This window comes from Canis lupus, chromosome 34, assembly GCF_048164855.1.
Source record: "Canis lupus baileyi chromosome 34, mCanLup2.hap1, whole genome shotgun sequence".
In the NCBI taxonomy this organism is placed as follows: domain Eukaryota; kingdom Metazoa; phylum Chordata; class Mammalia; order Carnivora; family Canidae; genus Canis; species Canis lupus.
The window spans coordinates 11,793,079-11,810,429 of NC_132871.1; the positions used below are offsets into that span (position 1 = coordinate 11,793,079).

Here is a 17,351-nt window from a genome sequence, read left to right on the forward strand (position 1 = left end):
CCCAAAACTCAAGAAACAAGTTGGCGAGGATGTGGGGAAAAGGGAAACCACTTACATTATTGGCAGGAATGCAAACTGGTGCAGCCACTGTGGAAGACCGTATGGAGGTTCCTCAAAAAATTAAAAATAGAACTATACTATGACCCAGGGTAATCTCACAACTGGGCATTTACCCAAAGAATACAGAAACCCTAATTCAAAAGGATATGCACCCCTGTGTTTATTGCAGTATTATTGTTACAATAGCCAAATTATGGAAGCAGCTTAAGTGTCCAATAGACGAATGGATAAAGAAGTAATATATATACATACATACATGTGTATATATATATGTATACACACACACACACAATGGAATATTATTCTACCATAAAAAAGAATGAACTCTTACCTTTTCCAACAGCATGAAGGATCTAGAGGATATAATACTAAGCAATATAAGCCAGTCAGAGAAAGACAAATACCATGTGATCTCACCCATATGTGGAATTTAAGAAACAAAACAAAAAAGACAAACCCCAAAACAGACTCTTAACTACAAAGAACAGATTGATGGTTACCAGTGAGAAGGGGGTGGGGTGGTGAAATAGATGAAGGGGATAAGAGTGCACTTATCTAGATGAGCACTAAGCTATATATGGAATTGTTGAATCACTATATTGTACACCTGAAATGAATATACTACTTTCTATTAACTACATTGAAATTAAGATGAAATATAGTGGAAGATACCTTAAAAAATAAATGTAGGAGAAATGGCATTGGAATACCTAAGAATGACTAGCACACTATAGCTAAAGAGAAACTTATTTGTATCCCAAGATAGCCAGGGATATTTTTCTGGGGCCCTGATTTTCAGATGCCTAGGGCTCATAGGGAGACCGATATGCATTGTCTATGTCTACTATAAATATTGAAATGGACCCTCCCCCCCCCCCTTTTTTTTTTTTTTGCTAAAGAAATTACTCCTGAGCAAGCTTTTTTGTTCTTGGAACATTTAAGTCTTTGTAAAAGTGAGAATGTGCCAAGAAAAAGAAATGTAGGTGGGGGTCCACAAATATAAGATTATCTAGTATTTTTAAATTTTAGTACTACAGAAAGATTCCTAGGATCTACAGTCTTACACAGAATTTCAGTGGACTTCACTAAATTTAGGTTTAGGAATCTTGTCATTAAGCACATAAACCATAGTTAACTTTCCATCTGTGTTACTCTTCTAATAAAACAACTTTCTTATGTATTATTTGTAATCAAAAAGTAACTTGTATGAATAAGAAAATATTAATCATCTAAGAGTATTGTTCAGATTTAATAAAGTATTTATGTAGCATTCTCCACAGTCGTTCCTTTAAGTCTTGTGTGACAAACAGAAATATCCTTGCACACGGTGGGTAGCCAGTAGGTTTTCTGCGGGGGGTTTCTACTGAGAGCTGACAGAGGGCATCTTGGCAAATGTTCAGAAACCTACATTAACTTAGTTGGGCCCTGCATGGAACCTCATGTTCAGCAGAATTCTTCTGACCTGCCTCTGCATGCCAGGCTAATCAGCAAACACCTAATGAGCCCACTCCAAAGAAACAGACTCTCTCCCAACCTACTTCATTTTCATATGTTCTCTGGGGGTGGGGAGACAAGACTTCATGAGGACTGATGATGCTGCAAAGACCACAATAATGATAATTAACTTGCTGAATTTAGAAGATTATGCTGTTAATTAGTTGCAAAATAAAGATAAGTAATAGAGCAGCAGATGGTAGGATAACACCCAGGAGAAGGAGGGTTATTACTCTGATGAGCTTTTGTGGCACATATGAAATATGGATCTGACTTTTTCATAAATTGTTTCTAGAGAACATTATGTTTTTTCTTTGAACTATGATGGAGTAGTTTGTTCCTACTAAGTTCTGACAGATGTGATAAAATTTGTTTTCAGGAGTGTGAAATATAACCTAGAATTTGAATAGCAAATTATTTTTAGCAGATTACTTCTTAAAAATGAGTAAGTGATCTTGGTCAGCACAACTAACTATTGATCTTTTGACACAGTTTATACCTAAGAAAAAAGTTTTCGATATAGTTCTTGAATTTTACATTGCTAAAAGTTAATTCCAAACATTAAAACACTAGTCTGCTTAGAAATACAGTAATAAAGATATTTTCGTTTTCTTTCAAACAATGCCTCTAGTTTAAAATTAAAATTATACTTAAGTTTTATTTTACATGTTGGAGAATACATTTTGGATCTTAACTAAATTTCTCTGAATACTCAATCTTTTTATTATATTAAATTTCTGTATTGAGAGAAATGAACTGACCAATGTCTGATACTCTTCTTATTGATTGCTAATATACTTAGAATACTTAATATAGGCAAAAGCTTTAGTTAGGCAAAACTTTTGTTTAAGATATATTCAATGAGGGATCCCTGGGTGGCGCAGCGGTTTGGCACCTGCCTTTGGCCCAGGGAGCGATCCTGGAGACCCGGGATCGAATCCCACGTCGGGCTCCCGGTGCATGGAGCCTGCTTCTCCCTCTGCCTGTGTCTCTGCCTCTCTCTCTCTCTCTGTGACTATCATAAATAAATAAAAATTTAAAAAAAAAAGATATATTCAATGAATTCAGAGTAAACAGATAGAATACCGGGGTCCCTGCTCTTCTTCTCACGTACTCTTTGATTTGGAGAAGTAACTTCATTCAGTCTTTGGACCTTAGTTAGCCTATCTCTAAGCTGGTGATTGTATTAATTGATCATCATTATATCTTCTAGTTCCAAAATACCTGTGGCATTTATATATGTTTTCATTAATATTTTTGACCCATGTTATTTGTCATTTTTTAAGATGTCTCTAACATATATATGGGTGGATTATAGATATCCTTATATTATAAAATTTTTATGAATTCTATTTAGTGACTTTTTTTTTCCACCTAGCCCATTCTGAATTTTTTAGCATACATGTATTTTTTTACTGCTCTTTAAAATAAATATATACACACACACACACACACACACACACACAGTTCAGAGCAGTGTTAATTAACCCTTGAAAATCTTTCTTCTTAAATTTTGTACCCAGTGGCACACTTTCTAAGTCAGACCCATTGTAACAATGTAATCAATGTAACAGCACGAAGCAAACATTAGAGCTTCCTCACTAGGTGAGTACTGTATACACTAGGGCAGTCAAGAGAGGATAATGAATGAATACTGATGCTGCTTTTAAGTGCTCTATAAGGTAGTAACTTGTCCTACTAAAGATTATTCAAGAGAGTGATGTTTATGTACTTCAGACTCCCCTATGTGCAGTTACTGTATTTCATTAATTCTAAGAGTTAAGCTCTTCACTATAAAACTTTAAATGCTCTTCAATTCTATGATGTTTTCTACCTAAGGACTTAAAAGTGTTTTATCAACACATAACTTACCAAGCTTCACATCTCAACCACTACTTATATTTATACACATTTTATACCCAGAAATGAAAGCCTATAGCCTAATAGTGTAGACTGTTTATTGAACTTTGATGTATAACACTGTTTTTAAAAGATACAGTTACGCAGACTGACTGACTACCTTCCCTGATTTTCCTCCTTTGTTCTGTTTATATTGACCTATACTTTCAAAGCCTTGTGTTTTTTTGTTTTTTTTTTTTAAGATTTTATTTATTCAGGAGAGACACAGAGAGGCAGAGACATAGGCAGAGGGAGAGGCCTATGTAGGGAGCCTGATGTGGGACATGATCCCAGGACCTCAGGATCACGACCTGAGCCAAAGGCAGACGCTCAACCACTGAGCCACCCAGGCATCCCTAAACTCTTGTCTTTCTATTTTGAGCTCTTTGACCACTTAGTCTAAGTAGTCCTGTTGGTTGTAGCCAACTACTTTGGCCCATTATCAAACTTTAGTTTAATCCATCCATGTCCATATTAACCCAGCAGTTACGAGTGTCTCAATTTCTTGTGTCTTAGCCACTAATGTGACCTTGGGCAAATGATCTCATGTTTCCTAATCTGTAAAGTAGGGACACCGTCCTCATTGAAATTCATTGGAAAAGTACCAATAACATGGATGAATTTCAAGTGTATTATGCTAAAAGAAAGAAGCCAAATTCAAAGGCTGTAATACTGTATAATTCCATTTATATGATGTCCTAGAAAAAACAAAACTTTTGGGATCTGAAAGCAGATAAGTGGTTTCTTAGGGGCAGGGGGTGGGAGGAGGCTTTGACAAGAAAGGAGTGCGAGGGAATTTGGGGGGATAATAGTACTGTTCTGTATCCTGATTGTAGAGGGTGGTTACACAACTGTATGCACTTGTTAAAACTCAAAGAACTGTGCACAAAAAAGACTTCATTTTACCATATGTAATTTATACTTCAGTAAACTTTTTTTTTTTTTTTTTTAAGATTTATTTATTTGAGAGAGAGAAGGAAGACATGAGTTAGGGGAGAGGCAGAAGGAGAAGCTGACTCCCCACTGAGCAGGGAGTCCGACAAAGCCCAACTTGGGGGCTCTATCCCAGGACCTTGGGATCATGACCTGAGCTGAAAGCAGACACTTAACTGACTGAGCCACCCAGGTGCCCCAGTAAACTTGTTTTTTAAACTACTGACTTGTTTTTAAAATGATACGTAGGGATCCCTGGGTGGCGCAGTGGTTTGGCACCTGCCTTTGGCCCAGGGCGCGATCCTGGAGACCTGGGATCGAGTCCCGCGTCGGGCTCCCGGTGCATGGAGCCTGCTTCTCCCTCTGCCTGTGTGTGTCTCTGCCTCTCTCTCATCTCTCTGTGTGACTATCATAAATAAATTTTAAAAAATTAAAAAAAAAATAAAAATGATACGTAGCATCTATAATGAAAGCAGTATAGAGAAAATGTCCATTAACACTTGTCTAGGTGTAATTATTGCCTTGGGAAGTTTTAGTGACCTTTTCATGTATGTTTTAGTTTTTAAGGGGTCTGGATCTCTTACAGATGGAAAGGAGATATGCATAGAGAAAATCAAAGATATTAGAAATTTAAAGACAGTTGTACAGATTTCTAAGTTGCTCTTAATTCGAGTAAATGAAGGCAGTTGTACTAAAATCATCTGGAGGCCTCTTTAAAAGCACTTGTCTCTGGAACTTAATTTGGGCTCAAGGACTACATTTCAGTTACGAAAACAATATCAACAATCATAGTCCTAGATCTCTCAAGTCCCTTTCATTTCTAAGACAGTATAATTATCTTGTGCTAATTATTTCATATTTATGTATTTTTAATAATAAAACTACCCCAAATATCACTTGTGCCATATTTGTCAGAGAATCCAATTTATGTCACTTAACAAATACATCTGTTATTTGCCATGTAGCAAATCAATCAGTTGCTTAAACCGGGTGCAAAGAAAGATAGGGCAGTCTCTATTCTTGAAAGAAAGACCTTACTATCTGGTTGAGGAGATAAGACACATATACATTTTTGCTGGTAGAATAATAAGTTTTATGCAAATTGTACCTTTATTAAGAGGTAGCCATAAATGTTTAGGACCTCATTCTAACACTAGATCGATCGTTCATACTCTGACAGTGGGTCAAGTGCAATTCAGTTAATGGCAAATGGAACCTCGTAGAGGGGATAGACTTGGAACTAAATCTGCTTACTGGAGACAGGGAAGACCTAAGGGAGGTGAACCTAGCTGTAGATTCTAGGAGATTCATTCTGACTTTAATATAGTGGCCTAAAAAATGCAACATCAGGTCATTATCCAAATAGGCACTGACATCAGACCATCAAGCAGAGATTAATTGGTCCCAAATTTGGATGAGATTTAGGCTTTAAGAATCTAGGCAGAGCCTGAGAAGATGGAGATAACAGGAATGAGGTGGGAGAAAATAGGTAAAAGTGTACATAATTAACTTATGTTGCTTATTTTAGTTGAACAGAACTAGTTATTTTCAGTCAACAGTGTTTTTATTTTTCACTCTTCTTAAAATTGATTAGGAACAGCAAAGTGTAAAATCCTCTAGTACCAGACAGAAAAACTCAAGAAAGCTCCCCCAAGTGTTTGTCTTACTATTGGTATCAAATGTATTCACGCATTCCTTAACTTTTTTGTTAACCAAAGAGTATGCTGGGAGTTGAATTTGAATGGAAAGCGGGGGAACCTTTTTTTTAAATTGGTGTTTGCATTTCAGAGATTAAAAGCTGCTTTGACCCAGCAACATCCTCCGGTTACCAATGGTGATACAGTCAAAGGTCATGGCAGCGGATTGGTTAGAACTCAGTCAGAGGAATCTCGACCACAGTCGTTACAACAGCCAGCTACATCCACTACAGAAACACCGGTATGTGTGTTGTTTTTATCATTCATGCTCTGTTATCATCCTTTAAAAACCAAATACAGTGTAATTTAAATGACTGTTTTATATACTTTGAAAAAAAAATATTTCTGGTCATAATTCAAAAGTGTACCAAAAACCTTTGGAAAAGATAATTCATTGTAAAAGTATTGATACCAAAAACAGATAAAATAGTCAAGTTGCTGATTAGAACACCCTATAAATGCTTCTATAGGTGTCTGTGTGTTAGCCTGACATGACATCGACACTTTTTAAATCATTTTTTTCCCGTTGATTGTATTCAACGAGTAATGTTTACATGGTGTGTATTTATTACATTACTAACATAAATCAAATGATACTTGAATTAAAATTTGAGAAACATCACCAAAGGAGCATATATATATAAGCTTTTATGGAAACTGTTAATACTAGAGGTCCTTTTCATTTATCTCTGGTTTGTGACTGTGTATCAGATAATTGATATGTCTATTTTGTCTACACTGCATTTCTACATGGCAGGGTTACTGTATTAAGTGTTTTAGAACTTTATTTAGAACATTCAAGATAAAAGATACGGACACTTAAAGATTATTACCACTGGCATTAAACAGCAAAACTTTGCAATTAAAGAAACAGGTAAATCACAAGTTTTAGATTACCTCATAATTGTAACTTTTTAAATAACTGTATTTTACCTTCACAGACCTTAAAATAAAGTGGAATGTAGCTGTGGTAGTCATCTACTAAACAATTTAGGGACCAAGAGAGAAGGAAAATAAGTGTATTATTTTTAATGTCATAATTCGGAGATAATTCATGTTTTCTGAATTTCTTCATATGGTCTGCAAGCTATATGTGTGGTTTTTACATCTTTAAAAGTTTATTTAAAATAAATGAATATATAATTTTCTTGAAGTGAATATATAATTTATTTTCTTACACTAACTCTATAGCTTATCTGGATCTCACTTTTATTTATATCCTTAAACTGTATTAGATGGAAGCTTCATGAAGGCAGGACTTTATCTGTTAACTATTATATCACTAGTTTCTAAGATAGTTCCTGTGTTCTTTTTAATAATGTGGAATGAATGAATCGGTGGAAGGAGGGAAAGGGAGAGGACTATATGCCTTTTAGTAGCCTTAATCCTTGTTAGTTGTAAAAATGTACAAATATAACTCTTTATTGGTTTCTGCTTATAATACTTGTGATTAGCCTTTGCTGTAATAACTGAGTTGTCAATTTTTTAAAAAACTGTTCTTTCCTATTCAGCCAAATGAGTAAAAGAAAAAAACCTGCTATTATCAATAAGTTAAGAGGATGAAGAAAAGAAAATATTTCAAGGTTGCCATTCTTGAAGCAAGCCATAGAAATATTTTTCTAAAAGATTAACTTGCAATTATGTACGTAAAAGAACTGGTCTAATTTAATACTTAATCTTTATTACAATTAAAATAAAGTATAAATTAAATTACCCTCAGAATTTTTAATGCTAGCTATTTGGAAAAGGAATTAGATGAGAATGTATGTCTTTTGGAGTTTGTAGAGTGAGAAGTAGTTTGATGATTTCCTTGCAGAACGTATGTTGAGCTTATATATAAGGCTTTTGCTTATTATGTAGATTAGAAGATAGAAGTCTTATTTATTCACACTATTTTGGAATATAATTATACATAAAAGATTGTCTTCAGGCTTCCTTGGGTCATGAGCCTGTGATCACAAAGTGCCATTTCCTTTACACTGTTTCCAAGGGTTCATTTCCTACATCCCAAGTTCAAGTGTTCTGTGGCATAATTTTGGGATTTGAGAGAGGCTTGGAAATACTTGCTGTTCTTAATCCCAGATACTAGATAATATTACCAGTGACCGAAAACTGTCTCTGGCTGATCCGAGATAACTAGGCTGATCTGTTGAAAGGCAAAGGGAAGCAATTAAAATTAAAATCTGGACACCTGTGGGATTGCTAATTTTCACCAGGAAAATGAGCATCAATAATCACATGTCCTTGACCCTAAATTTTAAAAACTGAAGAAAAGCTGAGTATACCAAAATATGTACATACTATATAGTTCCCTCCTACCTGCAGTTTAGCTTTCTGCAGTTTGAGTTGTTCACAGTCAACTGTGGTCCAGAAGGAGAGGATTCTCCTTCTGACAGATTGTTAGAAGGGTCACTAGTAACCTAGCAGTATGTCATAATGCCTTTATCAGTCACTTTACTTCACATCGTGACATAGGCATGTTACCTCCTACCATCACAGGAAGAAGGGTGTGGGTACAGGACAGTATTTTAAAAGCAAAAGAGACCACATTCACATGACTTTTATTAGAGTATATTGTTATAATTGTTCTATTTTATTATAAATTATTGTTGATCTCTTACTATTTGATCTCTTACTGTACATAATTTATAAATTAAGCTTTATAATAGGAATATATGCATAGGAAGAAACATGGTATATATTGGGTCCGGTACTATCCGTGGTTTCAGGGATCCACGGGAGTCTTGGAACATACATATTCCCTACTGATAAGGGGGCACTACTGTACTTCTCAATTTTAGAGAAACTAGTTTTTAAGAGAAAATTTTACGATTTTTTAAAGTTTTACTTCAAAAATAGCAAGTAAATGGTTTCTCATAGTGAATTTAAATAAATTATTAAATTTTAATAATTAAAATTATAATTTAGTACCTTATAATTTTTCAAAGGATTATATAATACCGTTATGTTAAAAAGTACACTTGGAAAAATTTAAGATCTATGCATGTTCATTTATGTTGCATTTTCAACTTCTTATTATTTCTATATAAATGAAAACATTATACAAACTTTAAATATATTCACTATGATAGTGAATTAGAATCTTATTTTAGCAGTGCTTATTTATTTCAAGGAATTTGTTAAAGCACAGGGTGATTTTCATGTCACCCCAAAATGTTGATATATACAGTGAGACTTAGAAAACAAAGTTAGTAGCTCTTTTCTTCTGCCACCCTTTACTGTGCCTGTGTTCTCACTGGATACAAACATAAAAAACTTCCATTTGTGTTTACTGTAGGCTTCTCCAGCTCACACAACTCCACAGACCCAAAATACAAGTGGTCGTCGAAGAAGAGCAGCTAATGAAGATCCTGATGAAAAAAGGAGGAAATTTCTAGAGCGAAATAGAGCAGCAGCTTCAAGATGCCGACAAAAAAGGAAAGTGTGGGTTCAGTCTTTAGAGAAGAAAGCAGAAGACTTGAGTTCATTAAATGGTCAACTGCAGGTATGGTGCATATATGTATATTTTGTCTAATTTTAATAATTGTGAACTTAGTTCTTCCCTGTTTTTCCCATTTAGCCATCTAGACATTTTAGCACACAATATTGGGTGTGTATGGGATCTGTAGTGAAGCATAGTTTTATAAAACTATTTGAATACTGAGGTGAAGTAATACAAAACTTGCAACACTGATACAATGAGGAAATACTAAATATAAGTTTTCACTTGTGTGCTACAAAAGTAACAAAACTGTTTGGCTTAAACTTTGTAAAGTTCTGGTGTATAAAGTTCAAACAAAGAATCTTAAAATTTAAAATATGGCTGGTGTTTCACTTTTCTAATTTGTTTGGTCTCTATCACAACTGTAAAGTTGCTTCGGTAACATTTTAAAGTTCTTAGGTTCTTTGAATTATAAATTTTGTTGTGTTTATTTGGAGTGAATATAGTGCTTGGGAAAAGTGTCAGATTGATAGTTTTGGAAACTGAAGAGCTCTAATCATCCACAGAACAGGTACAATATAGCCAATGGCAGTAGAAATGATTTCATAATGTCGTGCAAAATGCACCTCAGATAGGTTTCTTAGGAACATCATGGGATATACAGATTTTAAGGCTCCTTCTTGTTCAGTCTACTAAGATTTCCAGTGATGATGTCAGACAGCATGAAGTCTATTTTCTTCATTCTGATTTTTCTTTCTTCCTTTTATTTTTACTGTTTGGTTTAAAGATTTATTTATTTTAGTTCAAGAGGAGAGAGAGCGCGTGAGTGCGATTGCAGGGGGAGGGGCAGAGGGAAGGGAGGGGAGGAGGAGGAAAGAAGCTGAGCCAAAATCAAGAATAGGAGCCTTAACAGAGCAGGCCATCTAGGCGTCCTCATTTTTTTGGTGGGTTTTTTGTTTTGTTTTTTGCTTTTCTGAAAGATTTTATTTAGGAGATAAAGACAGAACATGAGCAAGGAAGAAAGGCAGAGCAAGAAGCAGACTCCCCCGTTGAATGGGAAGTCCAACTGGGGCTCCATCCTAGGGCCCTGAGAGCATGACTCAAGCGGAAGGCAGTTGCTTAACTGAGCCACCAAGGCGCCCTCTTTTTGTTCTGTTAATATTGTGAATATTCTCAGAAAGATCTTGTGAACCAGTTGATGAGCATTAACTAGAAAATTGATGTTAATGAATTGTAGTTGTTACTGGCCAGTCTTCTGAGTAAGCCATCCCCAGTGAAAAACAGATCTTTCCGTATAATTATAATTGATGTTGAAACTTGCTCTTTTTTAAAATCTATCTTTAAATATGTCACCAATATAAATGTCTGTTTCAGTTCTTAGGAAAAAGTTTTTAACATAAGACACAGCATTTAACCTAATGTAAATTTTATAAAAATTGTTTCATATGTGAGACAATCCTTTTTTAAGATTCTATATTGTGCTTTAGATATTTGATGCATGAGTTCTAGAACAAACGTCTTGCAAAATTTATTTTTAGTCATTTTAACCATTTAGAAAAAATTTATTTTTTTAGAAAAAATTTAAACATGATTTATCACATCATCACAGAGACTTGAAATAAATACATACGAGGATATCTTAATATTATCATCTGATAAATTCTTATTCAAGAACTATTTTTATAACTTTGTAGAAAACTTGATTCTTTTCCTTTTAAATACAATGAAACAGGTTATAGTTACTAACTTATTTATATTCTTTAAAAAATGGCTATTTGCCAAGTTTCTCTTAAAATATGAAGTATTGTCATTCAAATTTTCAGGTACTCATGTTACATTCACAAAATGATTTAGCTCTTTTTTTCTTTTCTGTTCTTAACAAAATTATTCTTCTGAATAACTTGGCTATTTTTTAGTTGTCATTCTTTGTTAGCCTCATTTGTCTTATCCATAGAATATACCTGTTGATCCTACTTCTCTGAGAATTTTTTGCATAAATCAATTGAATTAGAATGAGTGCAAGTATTTTTAAATACATAAATTTTAAGTCTTAAATTTATCAATATTTTCCTTTGTGATTTGGCTTATTGTCATTTTTAAGAAGTTTAAAAAGGCTGAAAACTGTACAATGGTATAGAAATGTACAGTATCATTTACAGAGTAGTCTTCAACTTTAGATTGGGCCAGTTTTCTGCTTTGACCTAAGGTATAGCAGTATATTAACAGCTTTCACGAGATATTGTTATTTCCTTAATTGCAGCCCATTACTAACAGCAACAGGACTTTGTTATTTCAGAAAACCCTGGAAAATTCAGTATTCAAGATAAATGTAATCTTTGTTTCATTCATCTCATGTTTTTTCCACCAAACAAACTATGATTAAATGTCATTATTGTAAAGTATATTTACATTTTTGTGTTTCCTAATCTGGGTAGAAATTTCTTGATTGGAGGAATAAAGGCAAGATTTATCCTTGAGGTAAAGGTTAACAAATGCATCATTTTCAAAGCATGAAACTTTCAAATAGAAGTCAAATTCAAGAGCGGCCTGGGTAGCTCAGCGGTTTAGTGCCACCTTCAGCCCAGGGCCTGAACCTGGACACCTGGGATCGAGTCCCACGTCAGGCTCCCTTCATGGAGCCTGCTTCTCCCTCTGCCTCTCTCTCTGTGTCTCTCATGAATAAATAAATGAAATCTAAAAAAAAAAAAAAGTCAAATTCAAGAAATTCCTAAATTAAGCTCTAAAGTTGAATGTAATGTTAATACCCCAAATTATAAACAAAATTAAAATCCATTATTTATTTACTTTTTTAAAAATTTTATTTTTTAGCACCAGGGGAAGGGAAGATGGAGAAGCAGAAGCAGACTCCATGCTGAGTGGGAGAGCCCAACATGGGGCTCAGTCCCAGGACCCTGAGATCATGACTTAAGCCAAAGGCAGACGCTTAACAGACTGAGCCACTCAGGCTCCAAAATCCATATTTTTAATCAAAAACACTAAGTGACGATGGGGAATCATGGTTAGATAGAAAGTGTTATTAATTTTGGAACTGTGTATCAGAATGTGAAGATAGGTGATGAAATGATGTGTTATCAGGGATGTTCTCTCTTTTTTTTTTAAAGATACTGCTTATTGAGAGAGACCATGAGCATGGGGGGAGGGGCAGAGGGAGAGGGATGGGCAGACTCCTCCCTGAGCACAGAGCCTAATGTGGGCCTTAATCCCAGGATCCTGAGGTCACGACCTGAGCCAAAATCGAGAGTTGGATGCTTAATAGACTGAGCCACACAGGTATCCTCTAACAGGATATTCTTTAAAATATTTCTGTATAAAATAAAAAAATAAAATAAAATAAAATATTTCTGTAAAAAAAAAAAAAAAAAGAATGATGTTCATATCAGGTACTAACCTAGGAAATTAGCTATAATATATTGTTAGGGGTAAAAGGAAAGTTGTTGAGAGCAGCCCAAATGTCTATCAGTGGAGGAATGAATAAATTATGGTCTATGCATACAATAGAATATTCAGCCATAAAAAGGAGTGAATGTGGATGAACATGCTAGAATATGGATGAACCTCTGAACATTTTGCTTAAATGAAATGAAGCCAGAAAAAAGCCACCTATGACTCCATTTATATGAAATACAAAGAAGAGGGTTGCCTGGGTGGCTCATTCTGTCATGTCCAACTCTTGATGTCGGCTCAGATCATGATCTGAGGGTAGTGAGATCAAGCCCCACATCAGGCTCTGCGTGGGTGTGGAGCGTGCTTAAAATTCTCTCTTTGTCTCTCTCTGCCCCTCCCCACTCCTGTCTCTCTCTCTCTCAGGAAAAAGAAAGAAAAAGAAAAAGAATAGAAATCCATAGAGACAAATGCAGTTTAGTGGTTGCAGGGGTGGCAGGGGGAGGTGAGTAGAAAATAGGGAGAAACTGGTTAATGGGTGAGGAGTTTTACTTTGGACCGACAGAAGTGTTTTATAACCAGATTGAGGGAGGTGGCTGTACAACATTGTAAATGTACTGAACACCACTGAACTGAATTGTTTACTTTAAAATGGTTAATTCTAGCTCAGGGCAATGTCACCTCAATAACTTACTCAAAAAAATAGTTGTACACTAAAATAGCACAGCTCTTTTTCATTAATAAAGGGTTTATAATTAGATGGATAAATGTGTAAATATGAAAATCGATATAGGAATGAATCCCTAAATCGAATTTTGGAATGACACATGTAGCAGGAGTAAGTGAAGAGGCTTTTGAGGGCATGAATAGTTTAGGAAGAAAGTGTGCTTCAATTATGACTTTCTCTATTGTTTAGGTGGATATATGATTCTTATTTTTTGTTTTTTAGTTATCAAATTAAACAGTCTTAAAAAGTGACAGATTCTTGTTTTCAGAGTATAAAGAGTTAACATGCTTATGATAGATTCAGGGAGAAAAATTTCAGTCTGCCAACAGCAAGACCATTAACTGTGAAGAACAGAATGACTTGTAAAGCAAATTGAATGTTAGTGAAATAATTAAACTCTACTTTATGTGAAAACACTCATCAATTCTACATTTCCTTAATAATCCTTTATGTGACATAGGCTTAGCTGATCGTATAGTGGGCAGTAATGACCCATGGTTACTTATATATTATAGATAAATCATAACGAGTGTTGAGGTGTAACTTCATATTTTTACCAAATACATATTGGGTTTTTTTGTTTTTTGTTTTTTTTAAAGATCTTATTTGTTTATTCATGAGAGACAACAGAGAGAAAGAGGCAGAGACATAGGCAGAGAGTAGTAGCAGGCTCCATGCAGGGAGCCCGATATGGGGCTTGTTCCCAGGTCTCCAGGATCGCGCCCTGGGCTGAAGGCAGGCGCTCAACCGCTGAGCCACCCAGGCGTCCCCATATTGGGTTTTAAAGAACATTAATTATTCAACTTTCTTGCCCCACTCACTGATTTTGATTATATTTTGACTTTCTAAAATTGTTGCTAAAAAGACAGTTGCATCAAATTGCACCAGAGACATGGTAATCTAGACCAAAACTGGGATACTGTTATAAATTACTATTTTTTCAAGGTAATACATGATTTTATTGTCTTTTACTTGAAAAAGTTTTCACCTCTTTATGGCTTTTTCAGTTATATTCATTTTGGAATTTTGTTTTCGGCTTAAATTTCAGCATGTTTCCTTTGTGATCAAAGGTAGATTCTTTACTAACCGCAGCTTCTTAACAGTTGGTCTGTATATAAAACTTAGGAGTTTTTGTTGTGGATAATATGTGTAGAGTAGAAGCTCAATAAATTAAAAAAAATAGAAGCATTCCCTCATAGCTGGATACGTGAGGAGTTTTCACTCATAAGTTAATGATACAGAAAAAGTTTGGTTATTGCTCTATTGATTCAAAAGGGAATAGGATCAAATCTTTTATTTCTGATACCCAAACCATATTTTATTTCAGTATTTATCATTTGAAATAAAAAGGAATGGTGACAATTGGAAGATGCTACACTGGTTTTTAATTCCTGAAGAAAAAAAAAAGTATTCTCTGCTATTACAGCCTTCCTTCATTTTTAACTATGTTCTAGAGGGAGAACGGGTAATAGTGAAGCCACTTATACTTGATGCATTTTCTTTTTTTTCTTTTTTTTTTTTTGATGCATTTTCTTATGAGCCTGAGACCTAGTACTTCTTTATACTAGGCCTTACTAAAAATCTTTGAGCCTTTACTTCCCCATCTGTCATATTCATAGAATAAGTACTATTATGAAGATTAAATGAGAGAGAGGGTATAGAGAAGTCTGTTATAACTACACTATGCAAATGCTAGCTATTTATTATTCATTCTGTCATTAAGTATCTATTGTGTGCAGGGCATGTTATTAGACACAGGAGATACAACAGTGACAAAGACATTGTCCTTGCACTTACAGAATTTGTGGTCTAGCAGAGGAGACAGACATGAAACAAAGTCTGAAAATACTCTGAAGAGAGTAACAGAAGAGTCCATTTGGCAAAGTATTTCCAAAATATTAAGAACCCAGTTATCTCTTTTTCTATTGTTACATACATAAATTAAATGTTTTGTTCTCAAGTGTAAGATTTTTACATCCATGACAATCCTTGGAATTGTGTGATGGGAATCTTGATACCTAATCATTGATTTTTGGAAAGACTTAACATAAAGAAAACTGTACCTTTACCAGTGAGAAACTCCCCAAAGAAGAAATTATCCAATATTATTTCTTTATTTTGGGGGGTAGTAGTTCAACTAGAAAATCAAAGATCATAAATTTTTGGAATACCAGGTCCTCAGTCTATGGCCAAGTATCCATGAAAAGCTTTCATCGATTAATCAATTGGCTAATCTGTCATGATTTTATCAGCCTAATCTGCTTCACATAAACTGTAAAAAAAGCAAAAACAAATTGTTCGTTAGTATATAATTAACCTTTGAGATGGAATGGAGCAATGATACAGACATTGCCAAAGTAATTTACATTTCATTTTAGACTAGCATTAACAATTTTTTCAGCATCTGCTTTATCTTACCACAAATATTTTACTTTGATAAAATAAATCATAATATCGTTTATGCTGAATGTCTAGAATATATAGGAGAGAGGGCATTTGTGATTTTTAAAATTCTATAATTGAGAGGATACTGTAAAATATGCCAGTTTTCATTTTATGTCTGAGGAAATGAATAGTGTAAGCTATGTTGGTGAGATTGTTGGTTTAAATAATGAAATTAGGACCTCTGACTGGTTTTATATACTTAAGCAATTTCACCTTCTTTGGACTTTTTCCCCCACCCTCAGGGACATAGATTTACATGGTTCTAAAATATAACCATGTACTCAGTCTGTGCTAGGCTGTGTGCTGTAGTCTAGGGATACAAAAAGCAAGATAATCCCTGTTCTTGAGAAATTCCCAATCTGGCAGAGGTATCAAACAAGTAAATAAATTACAGTCCTGTGTAGTAAATACTCCATAAGTGTACACACATATATGCATATGGGTCTGGGGACAAGATGAATGAAAAAATTAGCAAAAAAAAAAAAAAAGAAAAAGAAGAAATTAGCAAGATGAGATAAAGAAGAAAACTTATTTTTTTTTAACTTTTCTTGATAATGACAGCAATGTGTATTTATAAAACTTCAATATGTATAGGTCAGAATGATTAAATATTGATTTTTTTTCATAGGTTCAAACTAATGTGAATCTGGTCACAGGTACCAGATTATAAGATAATATTACTGTGGACTAAAAATACATACCCAGTCCTATTTCATATCACAGAAATTAATAAGAGAAACTTGTTAGGAATCTCAAAATCAAGCTGACGCAGCAGAGAGGGAGAAATTTGGGATTTATATTAGATTATTCGTAACATGGTTTCTCATCTTTGATGTCACTAATAAAGAGCTATAATTAGTGATACTGACATTAATGACTATAGTCTTCCATAGAAATAGCTGCTTTTTTTCTAAACAGCATATTTTTTTAAAGCAAAACTCTAAACTCTAAAAATTTCCCTTTGTATTTTTGATCACTACACACCCATTCTTGTCTCAAATACAATATTGTGAACAGAATTTAACCTTTTTTTAATGTTTAGAGTTACTGTGAGCATCACTTTTTGTTCTGTGCTTTAATACATTGTTGTATTTTGTTGTTATAGGGGGTGCGAGGAACTATTTGAACCAAGAGACTTGCTTAACTTTTATTCTCTGAATTTTTATGTTTCCGTCTTAAGGGGACCTAATGAAACTAGTCTGCTAAATTATTTTATATTCAGCTTTCTTGTTAAGAGACAAAGGGATGGAAA

The 17,351-nt window shown here is 34.4% G+C and overlaps 1 protein-coding gene across 18 annotated transcripts in view; it reads left to right on the forward strand.

Annotated features, from left to right (window-relative positions):
* Window positions 1-17,351, forward strand: part of ATF2 (activating transcription factor 2) — an 85,260-nt gene that overhangs the window by 59,326 nt on the left and 8,583 nt on the right. For all 18 annotated transcript variants that reach the window (XM_072810993.1, XM_072811002.1, XM_072810992.1 and 15 more), the window contains 2 exons: window positions 6,175-6,324; window positions 9,382-9,588. In XM_072810993.1, the coding sequence (XP_072667094.1) occupies window positions 6,175-6,324; window positions 9,382-9,588 (357 nt within the window). The remainder of the gene's footprint in view (window positions 1-6,174; window positions 6,325-9,381; window positions 9,589-17,351) is intronic.